This window comes from Plecotus auritus (genome assembly GCF_963455305.1).
Source record: "Plecotus auritus genome assembly, chromosome: 7".
In the NCBI taxonomy this organism is placed as follows: domain Eukaryota; kingdom Metazoa; phylum Chordata; class Mammalia; order Chiroptera; family Vespertilionidae; genus Plecotus; species Plecotus auritus.
The window spans coordinates 32,782,672-32,798,400 of record NC_137774.1 but is presented as its reverse complement, the minus strand read 5'-3'; the positions used below and the strand labels follow the sequence as shown (position 1 = coordinate 32,798,400).

The 15,729-nt window shown below is 34.9% G+C and overlaps 1 protein-coding gene and 1 pseudogene across 12 annotated transcripts in view; one reads left to right on the top strand and one right to left on the bottom strand.

Moving 5' to 3' along the window:
* Nucleotides 1-15,729, top strand: part of NF1 (neurofibromin 1) — a 242,644-nt gene that overhangs the window by 68,251 nt on the left and 158,664 nt on the right. For 4 of the 11 annotated variants that reach the window (XM_080680673.1, XM_080680679.1, XM_080680683.1 and 1 more), the window contains exons 6-14: nt 3,480-3,547; nt 3,798-3,873; nt 4,543-4,700; nt 5,728-5,901; nt 6,370-6,492; nt 6,753-6,827; nt 8,378-8,407; nt 13,638-13,769; nt 14,512-14,556. In XM_080680673.1, coding sequence (XP_080536799.1) covers nt 3,480-3,547; nt 3,798-3,873; nt 4,543-4,700; nt 5,728-5,901; nt 6,370-6,492; nt 6,753-6,827; nt 8,378-8,407; nt 13,638-13,769; nt 14,512-14,556 — 881 coding nt within the window. The remainder of the gene's footprint in view (nt 1-3,479; nt 3,548-3,797; nt 3,874-4,542; nt 4,701-5,727; nt 5,902-6,369; nt 6,493-6,752; nt 6,828-8,377; nt 8,408-13,637; nt 13,770-14,511; nt 14,557-15,729) is intronic. The other 7 variants (XM_080680674.1, XM_080680681.1, XM_080680682.1 and 4 more) reach the window with 3 other exon arrangements.
* LOC308254220 (cyclin-dependent kinase inhibitor 3-like) lies at nt 2,581-3,203 on the bottom strand (annotated as a pseudogene). Its single transcript has one exon. The product of its transcript is annotated as a cyclin-dependent kinase inhibitor 3-like (transcript).

The following is a 15,729-nucleotide window of genomic DNA, read 5'->3' as shown; positions in this document are numbered from 1 at the left end:
CATGCTAATTGTTGGGCTAACAGTGATTAATAAAATAGTGAATCTGTCCCTACAGAACTTATGGCCTGATTTATGAGACAAAGACGTAATTATCAAATTATTTGCAAAGTAATGTGGCATACTCAAATAGGATAAGCATAAAGTAAGAGAAGAAATATACATTTGTTTGTGGATAAGAGTTGTGAAGAGAAAAAGAGCAATATATGGAGATATAAGAGTAGGTCAGATCATATTAATAAAAATGTAGTAATTGTTGCATTTTCAGTATGTGCCACACATCATGCTATGTAGTTTACATGCTTTTTATCATCAGTCCATACAGTAATCCTGGGAAGCTGGTAGTAGTATTATCATCCTCTATATAGCTGAGGAAACTGAGTGTTAGGAGGTAACATTTCAGAGGTCATAGAGCTAGTGGCAGGGTAAAAATACAAATCACATCTGCCCATCTCTAGGACCAAAGTACTTAACTCCTACACTTCTGTGCTTGTGGCTTATGAGGCTTTAATTTAGTGGCCATGGGAAGTGATGAAAGGCTTTAAGGTGGGATTAGTATTTTATTTTAGATATACCATTTTGCTTAAAATTTGCAGGATGGTTTGATGGAAGATTACATGAAATTCTGGGACTAGTTTGTGTAGTAATGTGAGTGAAAAATAATGAGGGTAGTGGAGGTCTGGATAGAATGGGGTAGTATGGGGACCAATTTGGTACGGTATTTAAGAAGTAAAATATATAGCATTTGAATAGAATACATCACATAGCATTTGGTGATTTATTTAGATTATGAAGTTAAAGAGAAGTATTACTAAGTATTATAGAGCAAACTGCTTAAAGCAGGAAAGGGAAGGAAGGGTGGGTAGCAGAGAAGAAAGTGGTCAGGAAATGATAAATTCAGCTTTAGATTATTGAGTTTGAAGTATCAGTAGGATGTTCAGTCAGAAACTTGTAGAAATGGAGTAATAAAAGATTACACATTGGAATTGAGAATAGACTACTGTGTATAATGCATTTAAGACGTCAAAAGATAAAAATTGATGAAGATAGGAAGGCAAAAAGGCTCAAGAGCCCTGTGAAATGTAATGCCATCATTTGAAAATCAAAGGAGAGCAAGAGCAAAGAATATTGGAGAGATACGTTTTAAAAATGATGTGGAGGGCAAGTTATTTGCAAGGCCAGAAAAAAAATTGACATTTACTTACCTTAAAGAAATAATCAGTAATGTAGGAAGAATTTGGATTTAAAAGTATTTGTTAGTGTTATTTATAACTAGAGGCCCGGTGCAGGAAATTCATGCATGGGGGGGTGTCCCCTCAGCCTAGCCTGCACCCTCTCCAATCCAGAACCCCTCAGGGGATGTCCAACTGCCGGTTTAGGGATCGGGCCTAAACTGGCAGTCGGACATCCCTCTCACAATCCTGGACTGCTGGCTCCTAATGGCTCACCTGCTGCCTGCCTGGTCGCCCCTCACTACCCCCCGCCAGCCTGGTTGCCCCCAACTGCTCCCCCTGCCGGCCTGGTCGCCCCCAACTGCCCCCCCCGCCAGCCTGGTCACCCCTCACTAATCCCCTTGCAGGCCTAGTTGCCCTACGCAGCCTGTTTGTTCAGTCGTTTGGTCGTCCCTCACTAACCCCCCTGCTGGCCTGTTCACCCCATGCAGCCTGCTTGTTCAGTCTTTTGGTCGTCCCTCACTAACCCCTCTGCCGGTCTGGTTGTAGGCAGCCATCTTGTGAGGGTGTGATGGTCAATTTGCATATTACCTCTTTATTAGATAAGATAGTGAGATATTGGTCATATCTTAATATATAACAATTGGAAAATGTTTAAATAACTGGTGACTTAATATATTGACTTAGATATTCTGAAAGATATCAAAGCATATTGAAAAGACCATGGCTTTGAAGTCCAATGTAATCATTTATTAGATCTGTAACCTCAGAGACAGTTTGCTCATCTGTAATATCTGAAAGCATTAAGATTTTGAAAGAATTAAATATATTAGATTGAAAGTACCTGGTATGTTATAACTGTTAAGTAATAGTACTATTGTATATAGAGCCGTCAAATATATGTATAAAGAATTTTTAATGACATGGAAAAATTTAGGATACTATGTGAAATGAAAAGAATAGATTATATCTAGCCTACATGATCTCAGTTATGGTAAATATATTTATTTGTCTTGATATGTAAATAGGAAAGTGAATGGAAGAAAATTCATCAAACTGTTAACTGTGATTGTCTCCAAATGGTAGAATCATGGGTGATGTTTAAAATTTCCCTTAGAATTTTTTGTATTTAAAAATTTTTCTACAATGACTATGTGTACCATTTTTTTAAAAGTTTCATATTTTTTTTAAAAAGTAACTTTACAAACAAAACAAAGTGAAAAAACACAACAACCTTTGAAGTTCAAAGCATATTTACTTTTTTATCAATAAAAGCTTTATGAATATCTGCATATATACATTTACACTCAAGTTGATAACATTAGTAGTTTAACATCAATACAAATTATGTTAGAGAACTTTTAAATTTAATTTTACATTAATTTTTAAGAAGGTGCATGGTCATTTATACTTACTGTTCAATATTCTTTTTTCCCCCCCTAGATATAGACCTTGATAGTGAATCTATTGATGATAGATGTATAGCTAGTTTGTCCTGGAACTTGTGAAGATAATTATATCGCTTTATGGTCTGTATTGCTCCAGATTCTCATAGGTCTCTCAGGCTCTCTATGGCTTGCTGTGGTAATACTGTCAGACAGGTATAGTAGGAGACAAGAGGATGGCTACAAGACAAGATCTCCCAACTCCTCTCTAACAGTGTATTAAGAATTTTATTTTTAAGGGAGATTTTAAAGCCCTCCATTATTTCACAGCAGCTGGCCATGTCAGGAGTCCTTCCAACTGGGATTGGTTGATGCTGAGTGATTATTCCATAGTGCTGGTAGAGGTCCAAGAGGTTTGGGATTCTATATTTTGATAGTTCCCTTCTAGTGCAGAAAACAATATGTCTTGTAGACCATAGCTCTTCAGTATCTTTTTGGATATTCTAATATTTTTAAATTTACAACTTGGAAGAACACATGAACCAAGAAACTGAGAACAATTCACTTGTGACAGGGGTGGCCATGATATCTGAATTGGAGTCTGTTCATCTTCAGTAGGCTCTTCCTCTGGTGAGTCAAACTCACTTGTTTGCAGTGAGTTAGGTGCTTCACCCCTGGCTGCCCCACATTGTGACCGGCCATGTATACTTTGTGTTGAGTTTTGTTTTTAGTGGACATAGCCAGTGAGTTTTTGGTTTTTATTAATTGTCTTTGTTTTTACATTGCTTACAAATAATAGTGGAACAAAGTTTTTATTTGGAAAATGTTTAAATAACCAGTGACTTAATATATTTAAGTAGCTCTGAACTGTATTTGTTTTTACTAAGTAATCTAGAGTTAATTTTTAAAACTTTTTTCCCCCCAGAAACAGCATTTAAATTTAAAGCCCTAAAGAAGGTTGCACAGTTAGCTGTTATAAATAGCCTGGAAAAAGTAAGTCATAACTTCTTTGGCATTACAATTTTGTTAACTTTTAGCTATAAATGTTGCTGTCTTTATGATTTTGAATTAAAAAGTCATGGCATGAATAATCATTTTACATTAATTTTTAGGAAGGTGCATTGCAATATTCTTATGAAGGATATTAGTAGTTTGTGATGTAATTGAAGCTGTGTGACATTTTATTTATTATGTTAAGAAAATATCCTTGCTTTTATGTAAAAACATGTTTTATTATTTGCAGGCATTTTGGAACTGGGTAGAAAATTATCCAGATGAATTTACAAAGCTATACCAGATTCCACAGACAGATATGGCTGGTAAGGATAAGATTGGTTTTTTGTCTTTTAAACTCTTACTTATGAAGTAGAAACCTATCAATTTCAAAGTTATTTTTTGTGCTTTTATATCTTATCAACTGATGTAAAATAGAAAATATTTTTCTCTTATATTTCTAAATTATCCTCAACCCTTTTTCTTTTCCTTAAGCAAATAGATAAAGACATTTGAAATGAAGCTCTGATCTTTCATTAGAGTTGTGGATGGGATATTTGATGGCTCTTCATTGTAGAGAAGCACTGTATTTGTGCTCTGAGACTTTATTTTGTAGTTAGGGAGATGTGTATAAAGTAGTAGTATCCTTACCTAGAATTCTGCAGACCCAACTGCAAGGCAGAGAATACAGATTCTTGAAGCTGTCTAGTCCTTCTTCCTTGGGTATATCAGACTTCACATGAGACCCTGCACATTGAGACTAAACACAAGCTTGGCCATTCTAAAATGTGGATTGTTCTAGGATGGATCAAGATAGCTCTTCTAATACATGGACATTAGAACATTGCTTGTCTAGTTACCTGAATGAATTGTTTAATTGTTTAAGTGAACTTCCAAGTTTATATTCTAAACATGTGGCCTTTGGATTTTTGGATAATGTCAGAGACTTTCTTCTCATCTAATAAAATCATTTACTATTTACATTTTTTACATAGAGTGTGCAGAAAAGCTTTTTGACTTGGTGGATGGTTTTGCTGAAAGCACCAAACGTAAAGCAGCAGTTTGGCCACTACAAATCATTCTTCTTATCTTGTGTCCAGAAATAATCCAGGATATATCCAGGGATGTGGTTGATGAAAACAACATGAATAAGGTGAGGAGGGCAAAATTATTTCCATATGTCCAGATGTGAAGCAGTTTATTTTACTCAAGGGGTGTATTACTTCAGGCTTAGCATTCTGTAAAGATGATATTTCAGGGGACCATTTCTTTCTTTCTTTTTTAAAAAATATGTTTTTATTGATTTTTAGGAAGGGAGAGAGAGAGAAACATTGATGTGAGAAACATTGATCAACTGTCTCCTGCACGCCCCCACCAGGGATTAAGCCTGCAATCTGGGCATGTCCCCTGACTGTTGTATGAGTTAGTGCTCAACCAGCTGGGCTGCTGTTGAGGTTTCTGGTTTCATTTCATTGTGATCAGAAAAGATATTTTATATGATATCAGTCTTTTAAAATTTATTAAGACTTGTTTAGTTGTCTAACATGTGGTCTATCCTGGACATTGTTCATGTGTACTTGAGAAGGATGTATATTCGGTTGTTTAGTTACTAGCTTTTGACATGTTATATTTAAGAATACTTGTAAGTTTAATTTAGGAGAAAATCCAAAGGGAGAATTTTGTTAGTGCAAAGAGAGCTTGAGATCACAAGAAGGGATAACTTCTTGTGAGGAACAGAATTTAGAGCAATAAGTCAGCCTTAGGGTATATCCTTAGTTAGAAGACTGAAGGTTAAATATAGCCTGGAGTTTTAGGTAAAAATGAACAGTTTTATATAGACCATAACCAAGACAAATTAATATTTAGGAATTAAGGATAATGTAAAAAAGAATATGATCAGCTGAATTAAGGTTGAGCAGTGAATTACCTTGTTTGGGAAGGACTGTTTCTTATGTTTCTTTATTAATTCAACAAAGAATGTGAAGAGCAGATTCTATTTTTTTGGCTTCAAGAAATATTTAAAAGACAACTCCTTTCATTGAGAAATTGAAACCCATGGATATCAATTATGTATTTTTAGAGTACAGTTTTTAGAGGCTGATAATTTGCTACTTTATTAGATAAATCTGAAATCTGAGAAACTTCATGTATTATCTTTTTGCTGTATTTGAATTCTGTAGAAGTTGTTTCTGGACAGTTTACGTAAAGCACTTGCTGGCCATGGAGGAAGCAGGCAGCTGACTGAAAGTGCTGCAATTGCCTGTGTCAAACTGTGTAAAGCAAGTACCTACATCAATTGGGAAGATAACTCCGTCATTTTCCTACTAGTTCAGTCTATGGTGGTCGATCTTAAGGTAACATCCTTATTATTTCTTTACTGTAAACTTAAAAAAAAATTAAATGGGAAGTAAACTCCAAGTATAAGTATTAAACTAAATTGTCAAAGATCATTGCTAACACTAAAGTTCTGAGTCTTCTTTGATAATGAGTTCATAGGATCTGCTTTTGTTGTTACTTGTTCCTCAGGCTAAATAAAGTGGTGTTGAATATGAAGAAAACACGTAATTAATCAGTTTTCTTAAATTAGTGTAAATATTCTGACTTGGTTTTAAAATAATATATTAGGACCTGAAAGGGATTATATATGGTATAGTAAGAATTTTATCAGACTGATGAACCACCATATTAGTGCTTTGTGCTTCTTCTGACAACTGAATGCTACTGCCATCTATGTGGATGATGTATTGGTATTATTAAATGCTAGTAAGAGAAAGACTGCATGATTATTTAAAGGCTTTTGTTTTCTATTGGGATTTTCGTAGAACCTGCTCTTTAATCCAAGCAAACCATTCTCGAGAGGCAGCCAGCCTGCAGATGTGGATCTAATGATTGACTGCCTTGTTTCTTGCTTTCGTATAAGCCCTCACAACAACCAACACTTTAAGGTGAGAGCATTGGTTTTTATCCAGTTATATTCACTGATGCTATTGATCCTTTATAAATGTGAAAAGACTAGAAAGATGAATAGGTTACACCCATACTGGTATTGCTCAATATTATATATCAGTATTAATTTCAAGACCTTAAAAACTTATTCTATTTTTAAAAACTTTTTGTTTGTTTTGTTTTTCCTTTTGTTCTCATTTGTGTTACTGAATATTTTTTTTCACAGAAATAATCTCCTATTTTTTTCTGCCCTCTATAGATCTGCCTGGCTCAGAATTCCCCTTCTACATTTCACTATGTGCTGGTAAATTCCCTCCATCGAATCATCACCAATGTAAGTCCAAAAGGTATTGCTAAGTTACTTAAATTTTTATTTTTATTTCTTTTTAAGAAAGATATTCTTCATTTACAGAAGGTTCTGAATTTAGATATATAGAAAGATTTATCATAGGTGGTTATTAATATTTAGTAAACTTACATACAATTATATTTTTCATAATCAGTCTTGACCTGAGGTCCCTTATTGAGGAAGGTGGAGTTAATAGTATCCTTTGGAAAGATTAAACCTAAAACCTTTAATTTGGATCCAATATCCTTGAGAAAGTGCCACAGAAAATATAACTTAAGATTTTCTTCCCAGCATTTGATATGTTCTGACTTGTCACCTTACCATTTAAGTTAAAAGTAGTAGTTACTTATGTTGTAGCCCAGTATGGCACGTTTGAAAAATGGTGACATCATATTTAATTGTACTTTTTAGTCTTCCTTAAACAAATGAAATATTAACGTACTTAAATAGAGGTATTCACATGTTACAAAGCCATATCAGACAAAATAAGCAAACTCATTAAAACATACTTGTAAAACCTTCAACTCTGATATGAGTACATTCAATAGAAAGATAGTGAAACCTTATCAAATTTGAACCATTGATTTAAAAAATTCTGTTCTTCTAATTATGAACAATCATCTTTTGAGAGTTTTCAGGTGTTATTTATCATAGCTCCACTTTTATCCATTTATATGTGTTTACACTTATATGAATTGGTTAACTTTTTCCCATTTTCTGCCCTAAAAGGGACTTTAATAATTGATAATTTAGATATATTTGTCTTCTTTATCATCAAATTACATTTCAAGAGTGTGTCTATGGTGAGTTAAAATACCTCCCCATCTTTATTTGCCTTAGATGTGTTGAATTACAGAAAAGTCTGCCCATATTTTCTTTTATCCATTTTTTGAAGGCAAAAAAATTACTAGTAAAGCTATTTAGTGACACATTTAATTTTTCTCAATGGGGTGCTAGTAGCATTTTGGGCAGAATAATTCTTTGTTGTGTAGGGCCGCTTGTGTGTTGCAGGACGTTTAGCATCCTGCCATATTTGTGACACTTCCCTCTCCCTGCACCCAGAAATTATGAATAACTAAAATTGCCTGAGACAATAACACCTCCCTCAGTTGAGTATCAGTGAGTTAAATTACACTTATAGGTAGAAGTAACATTAAATATAATTTGTTCCAAAGGGAAAGTTTCATGAATCTGATTGTAGATAAGGTATGTTTGTATTAAAAACTTAACATTTTTTCTTTCATCAGTGTAATGAGACAGTACATTGTATCCTCAAGGTTTACTTTTAAGGCCATTAAAAAAAAAAAAAAAAAGATGATCTCCCCCCTCAAGTTTATGTGTAATTCAGAAATAAAATATTATTACATTTTCCCCCCTTTGGCTCATAATACTAAAAACATTCCATTTATTAGAGTGTACGGTTTTACATAAATGCTTAAAACTTGTATTTAATAAACACAAGTATATACTTTTTTGATACTTTGTGGCTAGTTACTTTAATTGTAAAATATTTTTGTCTACAATTGACTATATAGAGCACTTTCAAGCATGGACTTGGCACTGCTGTAAGTGGCTGAGCTGCTCTTTGTGGGTTTAAAGCATGCCTGGAGTGGTACTTCATGCATGCCTCAGTGTATACGGTGAAGTGGTCGTGCATCCTCTACTCTGACGAGTACTTGCATGTGTGAAGGTGGAGTGTGTCTGTATCAGAAGTCACATCAATGTAAAATCTATTTTTATAAAGAAAAATCTATATTGACTAAGTTTTAAAATATTAAGCATCGTAAGCTTTAGATTAATAGTTTGAAAAGGAATATAAATTTGAGTCTGTAAAGTATCTTTTAAAGTTATACCTTTGATAATGATACTTTATAATTATAGACTATTTGATAAATTGTTTGTTGTTGGGCTTTTTCCTCCCTTTGGTTTGAGGCTAATAGATACTGAATGTGAAGTACTTTCTGACTGAAAAGGACTGTTTATAAAGTAAATAGGTAAATTTATGGAATTGATTATTATATAATCTTATCAAAGGCAGTTATTATGAAAATACTTTATCTTGAAATTGCATGAAATTTTTCTTAGACATTTGGACTCCTAATCTTAAATTTATTCATAGTGTAAGATTTCCTTTTAAGTGATTCTTGGTTCAATACACCTCATAAGTTTTCTTCTTCCATAGTGCTTTAGCCAATTCATAGACTAAAAAAAATAACTACCACTTTCTCAAATAAGATAAAAGTTTTGCTGATGTTTTTGAGAGTTTATTCAGAAGTAGTGTTGGTATTTATAGTTTTGTTTTTGCTTTCGTGAAACATACTCATATACTCAGTTCATAAGTACTGTGTTTAGATAAAAAATATCCACTGTTTCTTCTTTAGAAATCTGAAAGTCTACTCACTATTTGAGTTTTATTATAATATAAGCGTTCATCAGCAGTACTCATAGTACTGTCACCTTTTTTATTATGGCATATCATAAGAGATGAATTGTAGTTACAAGACCTATGTTAAATTCTTACTCTTTATAGGCTTCCATTAGGCTAATTTATATATGTTGTTATAATTGGGAGATTAAAGGCCAATATACACATATATGAACCAAATGTCTTAGTCATCAGTGGAACATGCTATAGCTGGTGTAGTACTTAGTATTGTTTTTTTTTTCATGTGGTAACTTGTAGTTTTCTATGGTTAATTCACATATTGAGAATGAGAGGTTTGAGAGGTTGAAGAAATTATTTCTAAGGTATTTGAAAATTTATTTAAATTCTCTCTTGGAGAATTGCACATAGTTTGATCAGACTGTAAAAGTAATGCCATTTGTTTGGCAATTAACTTAGTGTTTTCAAGAAAAAAAGATTATCTACTTTGATTGACTTAGATTCAGAAAGAACACATTTAATAACTGCTCAAAACACAAAAATTTTTAGCAACTACATGATGCCTAGTTTTTAGTGCCTATTTTATTTGAAAGTATATCTTTAACTTTTAGTGTAAGATAAATGAATTTATAAATTATGAAAAGCAGCAGTTATGAAAATCACCAAATCTTAAGTTAAAATCAAGTTGTTTTATGGGGTGCACCTGGTAGTATGATGCAACTTCAGCAGGTACCTAAATGACACTAATTCAAAATAATATATGCACCCCTAGGTTCATTGCAGCATCCTATCTAATAAAAGAGTAATATGCAAATTAATCATCACTCCGCTACACCACAAGCCACGCCCGCTAGCCAATCAGGAGTGAGTATGCAAATTAACCCCAACCGAGATGGCTGCGGCCATGGAGAGAGCAGGAGGGTGGCTTGGGTTTCCCTGGCGATAGAGGAAGCCAAGCTTTCCCCACACCCTGGACGGCCCAGGCCTCTGCTTAAGGCTACAAATTTTCAATTATAGAAGATAAATAAATCCCAACAGAAATGGCTGCCCCCACGGAGGGAGCAGAAGGCTTGGCTCTGCTCCAGGTCACAAAGTTTCAATTGTAGAAGATAAATAAATCCCAGATACCAGGGCCTCCGCTTGGGTTGCCGGGGGGCATGTCCAGCCTGAAACCACCACAGGCCCCTCACCCAGGCCGCCCCACACCCCAAGGGAACCCCCACCCTGATCCAGAACACCCTTCAGGGCAAACCAGCTGGCCCCCACCCGTGCACCAGGCCTCTATCCTATCTAATAAAAGAGTAATATGCAGATTCACTCCAACACACAAGATGGCTGCTCCCATGTGGTCAAAGATTCTGCCCCCATGTGGACACAAGATGGCCACCACAAGATTGCCAGCAGGGGAGGGCAGTTGGGAGGGACCAGGCCTGCAAGGGAGGGCAGTTGTGGGAGATCAGGCCAGCAGGGGAGGGCAGTTAGGGGTGACCAGGCCTGCAAAGGAGGGCAGTTGGGGGCAATCAAGCCTGCAGGGGAGGGCAGTTAGGGGTGACCAGGCCGGCAGAGGAGGGAAGTTGGGGCAAACAGGCTGGCAGGGGAGCAGTTAGACATCAGTCAGGCTGGCAGGCAGAAGCGGTTAGGGAAAATCAGGAAGGCAGGCAGGCGAGCAGTTGGGAGCCAGCAGTCCTGGATTGTGAGAGGGATGTCCGACTGCCTGTTTAGGCCCGATCCTGGTGGGTGCAGTCTGGGCTGAGGGGACCCCCCCCCCCCATGAACGAATTTTGTGCACCGGGCCTCTAGTTATTTATAATAGCCAAGATTTGGAAACAGCCCAAGTGCCCATCAGTAGATGAGTGGATGAAACAGCTGTGGTGCATTTACACAATGGAATACTACTTGGCCACATAAAATAAGGAAATCTTACCTTTTGCAATAGCTTAAATGGACCTGGAGAATATTATGTTAAATGAAATAAGCCAAAGACAAATGCCATATGAACTCACTTATATGTGGGGAATCTAATCAACAAAATAATTTAACAAACTAGAACAGAAGCATGGATATATGGAACAGACTAAACTGACAGCTGTCAGGGGAGAGGATTTGGGAGCTGGGTGAAAGAAGGTGAAGGGATTAAAGTATATGTGTGTGTGTGTGTGTGTGTGTGTGTGTGTGTGTGTGTGTGTGTTTATTTCTCACATAGACACAGACAATAGTATGGTGATAGCCAGAGGGAAAGGGACAGAGGTGGAGGGAGGTGGAAGAGGGCAAAGGAGGATAAATGGGAATGGAAAGAGACTTTGCTTTGGGCAGTGGGTGCATGATGCAGTATACAGATGATGTTTTGTTGAATTGTACACTTGGCTTGCATATCTCTTTAATCAGTTTCTGACAAGATATTGTGGGGTCAGTAGAGGGAGGAAGACCCTGATCTCAATGCATTTTGTGATTATTCAGCCTTTTCTATTTTAAGCTGATGAATATAAGCTGTAGTATTAGTAAATGTGTGGAAATCATGCTGTAGTGATTGTTTGGACAAGTCAAATGGCCAAACTGAGCAAAGTTTAAAGGATTCATTATATAACCAAAATAAAAGTTGATCATTTGTTAGGAATTAGCTTAAATAAACTAAGAGTTGAAGGAAAAGCAGAAACAACCATATTAGCCCCCCAAATGTATTTTTCCCCTCACAGCTTTTGAGTCCCTCCCTTCCTCACTGTAGTTCATATTCAAATTATGGATGTATAATTTACTATCTAGTAAATAGAGTTTGTAGTTCAAAGTTTTGGGTTAAAGTAATATAACTTGATGCTACTGAAAATATTCTGAGAATTATGGATGAAAAAATTAAATGTTGAGAATTTAACTAGCTTAGTTTGGAATAAGAAGGAGCCTGTGAATAGGATGTGAAGCTATTAAATCTCCATTACCAACAAATTTCAGTTGTTCTTTCAGGTGTTTTCTATAGCAGGAATATTATAAATTGGAAGTGCACACACACATATACACATATTTTAGAGAGGGGGAGGGAAAAAGAGAAAGAGAGAGAGAGAGAGAGAGAGAGAGAGAGAGAGAGAGAGAGAGAGAAACATTGATGTGGGAAAGAACATTGATTGGTTGCCTTCATTGGCACCCGGACCAGGGACAGAACCTGTAACCTGGGTATGTGCCCTCATCAGGAATCAAACCTGTAACCTTTCAGAATATGGGACACTGCTCCAACCAACTGAGCCACAATGGCGAGGGTGGAAGCTTATATTTTAAGTCATCCCATTCCTTGCATATTCTCCATTTGTAGTGAAAATTCATCTAGTCATTTTTGTGTTAACTGATAGACAAACTTTATAGTTTTTTTAAAATGTGTTTTTTTATTGATTTTTAGAGAGAGGGAGAAGGATAGAGAAATAGAAACATAAATGAAACATCCTCAATTGGCTGCCTTTTGCACGTCCCCTACTGGGGGATCGTGCCTACAACCCAGCCATGTGCCGGTGACATCTTGGTTCATGGGTCGATGCTCAACCACAGAGCCACACTGGCTGGGCCAAACAGTATAGTTTTACTGATTTTCATAATTGTCATTTTTCATAATATAGTAACTAATTATTTTTAACATAAAACTTCAAGATACACTTTCAAATAAAATAGGCATTAAAAATGGGAATCAAAGCTAAACTTGTTAAACCAAAATATAAACACATTTACATAAAATAATTGCTTTTTAAAAATATTTAGCTATAATAAATTTGTCTTTGTGGTGATCATTAGTCTTTTCATGTATTGTGTCATCATTGCATATCAGTTTAAGCTTATGGGTTTACTAATAGCTTTATCTCATTTACTAATTTCATGTTGTAATTATCATTGTTGTTTGTAGGCATATAAGTGATTGTTTTCCACATATTCCTTCAACATTGTGTTGAACCACTAATCTCTCTTAGAGCTTTAATAATCATATTATTACCCAGGAGAATATATACTTTATATGCATAATTTACTAAAATGTGTAAAGCATTAAACTTATAAAAGAAGATTGGGTACAGAATTAGCTCTCTAAGGCTCTCTGTTTTTCAAATTCACTAACTTATCAGTGAGAAGAGACAGTCTATATCCTCATGCTCATAAAGCAGACAATTTGTCTTATGTTTCTTATTATATTTCTTAAAAGATGTATGGTTCAAATTAAAGATACTATTTGAAATATTTTTCCATCTTATTATTTATTTATTATTTTATTTAAATTCTTTATTGTTGAAAGTCTATTTGAAGATATTGGAAATTGTGGTGTGTGTTTGCATGGTCTTAGAAAGTTTCTCACAAAAGGATAAAACATAAACTACAGTAATAACCAGAGCATATAACTCAGTGCAAACTTGTACTTTCCTTTTCTTATGGTCTCTATTTTTGTCCAGTCTGCATTGGATTGGTGGCCAAAGATTGATGCTGTATATTGTCACTCAGTTGAACTTCGAAATATGTTTGGTGAAACACTTCATAAAGCAGTGCAAGGCTGTGGAGCACACCCAGCAATACGAATGGCACCGGTAAGATTAATCATGAATTTTGAATCCCACCTTCTTCCTAGTGCATTTTCAATGTCTTTATCCCATTCCTGCTGTTTCGATTATTTTAGAAAATCAAATGTGTCCCTCCTTTTGTATAAGTATTGTAATATGTTGTATACTGCAATATTGTTGCAATACTAGTTTATGAGGTTGGTTTTCCACTATTTCAGTGAGTTGAACTTATTTTGTTTTAGAGAATTTTTCTCACAAAATTAAAAATCTTAATGCCACTTTTTTAGTTTCTTTTTTCTTTAATTTTTCCTTATGAATCAAAATATTTTTATTAGTTCCCCATCTTTTGGGGGATGACTAGGGATGCTGACTTCTGGGTTAGAGTGAATGTTCCTGCTAATGCACAGTTTACCATTGGGTGCTGAATATTATACATAGGAAATAAGAACTAAAATTTAAAAATTTTATTTAAAATAAATATAATTCAGAAAACGTGCTTTGAGATTTTTTAAAAAAATGATAGGTACTTTGATATTGAAGTTTGTGTTTAAACTTAATAAAAACAAATTAGTACTCTTGATATGGAATTTTAAATCTCATGGGGACCCCATTTAAACAGACAATTAGTTATAGGATTGTAGAAGTCATATACTGCTATTTATATATAGCAAGAGTATTATACATGTCAACTCTTGACATTGATTGGTGGTGCTTTGTCTTCTGCTTCTTATTTTCTATTCTTATTGGCTGCTGTCGCTCACATGATCAGATGCCAACCAGTCACTGTTTTGCATGGCAGTGGGCTTCTGTGGCTGTAAGTATGACCCATTGTAACTACCTCAGAAAAGTCCTTGGTTTCTTTGACTTTTCTGTGCTTAGTTACCATCATAGTCACATCATGTCATTTCAGATAGAAAATGTAGCATGTTTTTACCTATTGGTTTTATCTGGGAAATTATCCACTTCACACTCAGAAGATAATTTAAACAGCTTCTTCCCTGGCATGCTTCTCTTTTTCCAAGTTCCCTTAGTCCATAAAATATTTTGGTGTTATATAGTTGTAGTTCACTCTTATCCAGTTGTCAGTAATTGTTGCAGAGGATTGTTTATTTTAGATGTTCAGATAGAGAAATTTGCTATGCCATATGTTTTGGGATTATTTAGCTACAAAATTATAACCAAAAGAGCATGACAGTGATTCTCACCTGAGGATATGTTTCTATTGATTTTTTAGAGAGAGAAATGGAAGGAGGGAGGGAAGGAGAGAAAGAGAAACATCAATGGAGAAATATTGATTGCTTGCCTCTAGTAAGCTCCCTGACTGGGATATAACATGTAACCCACATATATCCCCTGACCAGGAATCGAACCCACAACTTTTTGGTGTACGTGACGATGCTCCAACCACCTGAGCAACTGAGCCAGGGATTTTTTTTATTATATAAAATGCAAAGTTATTTTTAGTTAACTTTCTGTAATGCCAAGTACTTAATTTTTTAAGAAATTGACATTTCATTCGAGTATAAGGTAAACATCAATAATTGCTACTTAAATGTTATTTAACTAGATAGACATTATTTTAAAAATTTTTAGAAAATGATTTGCAGTTAATTGATTAAAAATTGTTTATTTACTTATTTCAGATATCTTCTGGGAAATTATAACTTTATTTGACTTTTTGTTCATAGTTTTCTGCCTATTTTGGCCTCCAATAATAGAAATTGGTGGAAAGTTAATACTCACTTCCAGTTTAACTTCAATATCCTGTTTATCTCCTTTTTGTAATTTTTTTTTGTATGAGGATTGAAAGAAAATGAAACTAAATTACTCTTTTGAACAAAGACAAAATTTTATTGGTAATCTGAAAATGTTTCCTACATTTAGAAGTTATTTTTACTTTTTAACTCTACTTGTCAGCTGATTCTAGGAGCTGCATAGTATACTATTGATGATTGTTTCTTAAATCCATACTAGATTATTTTGGTCC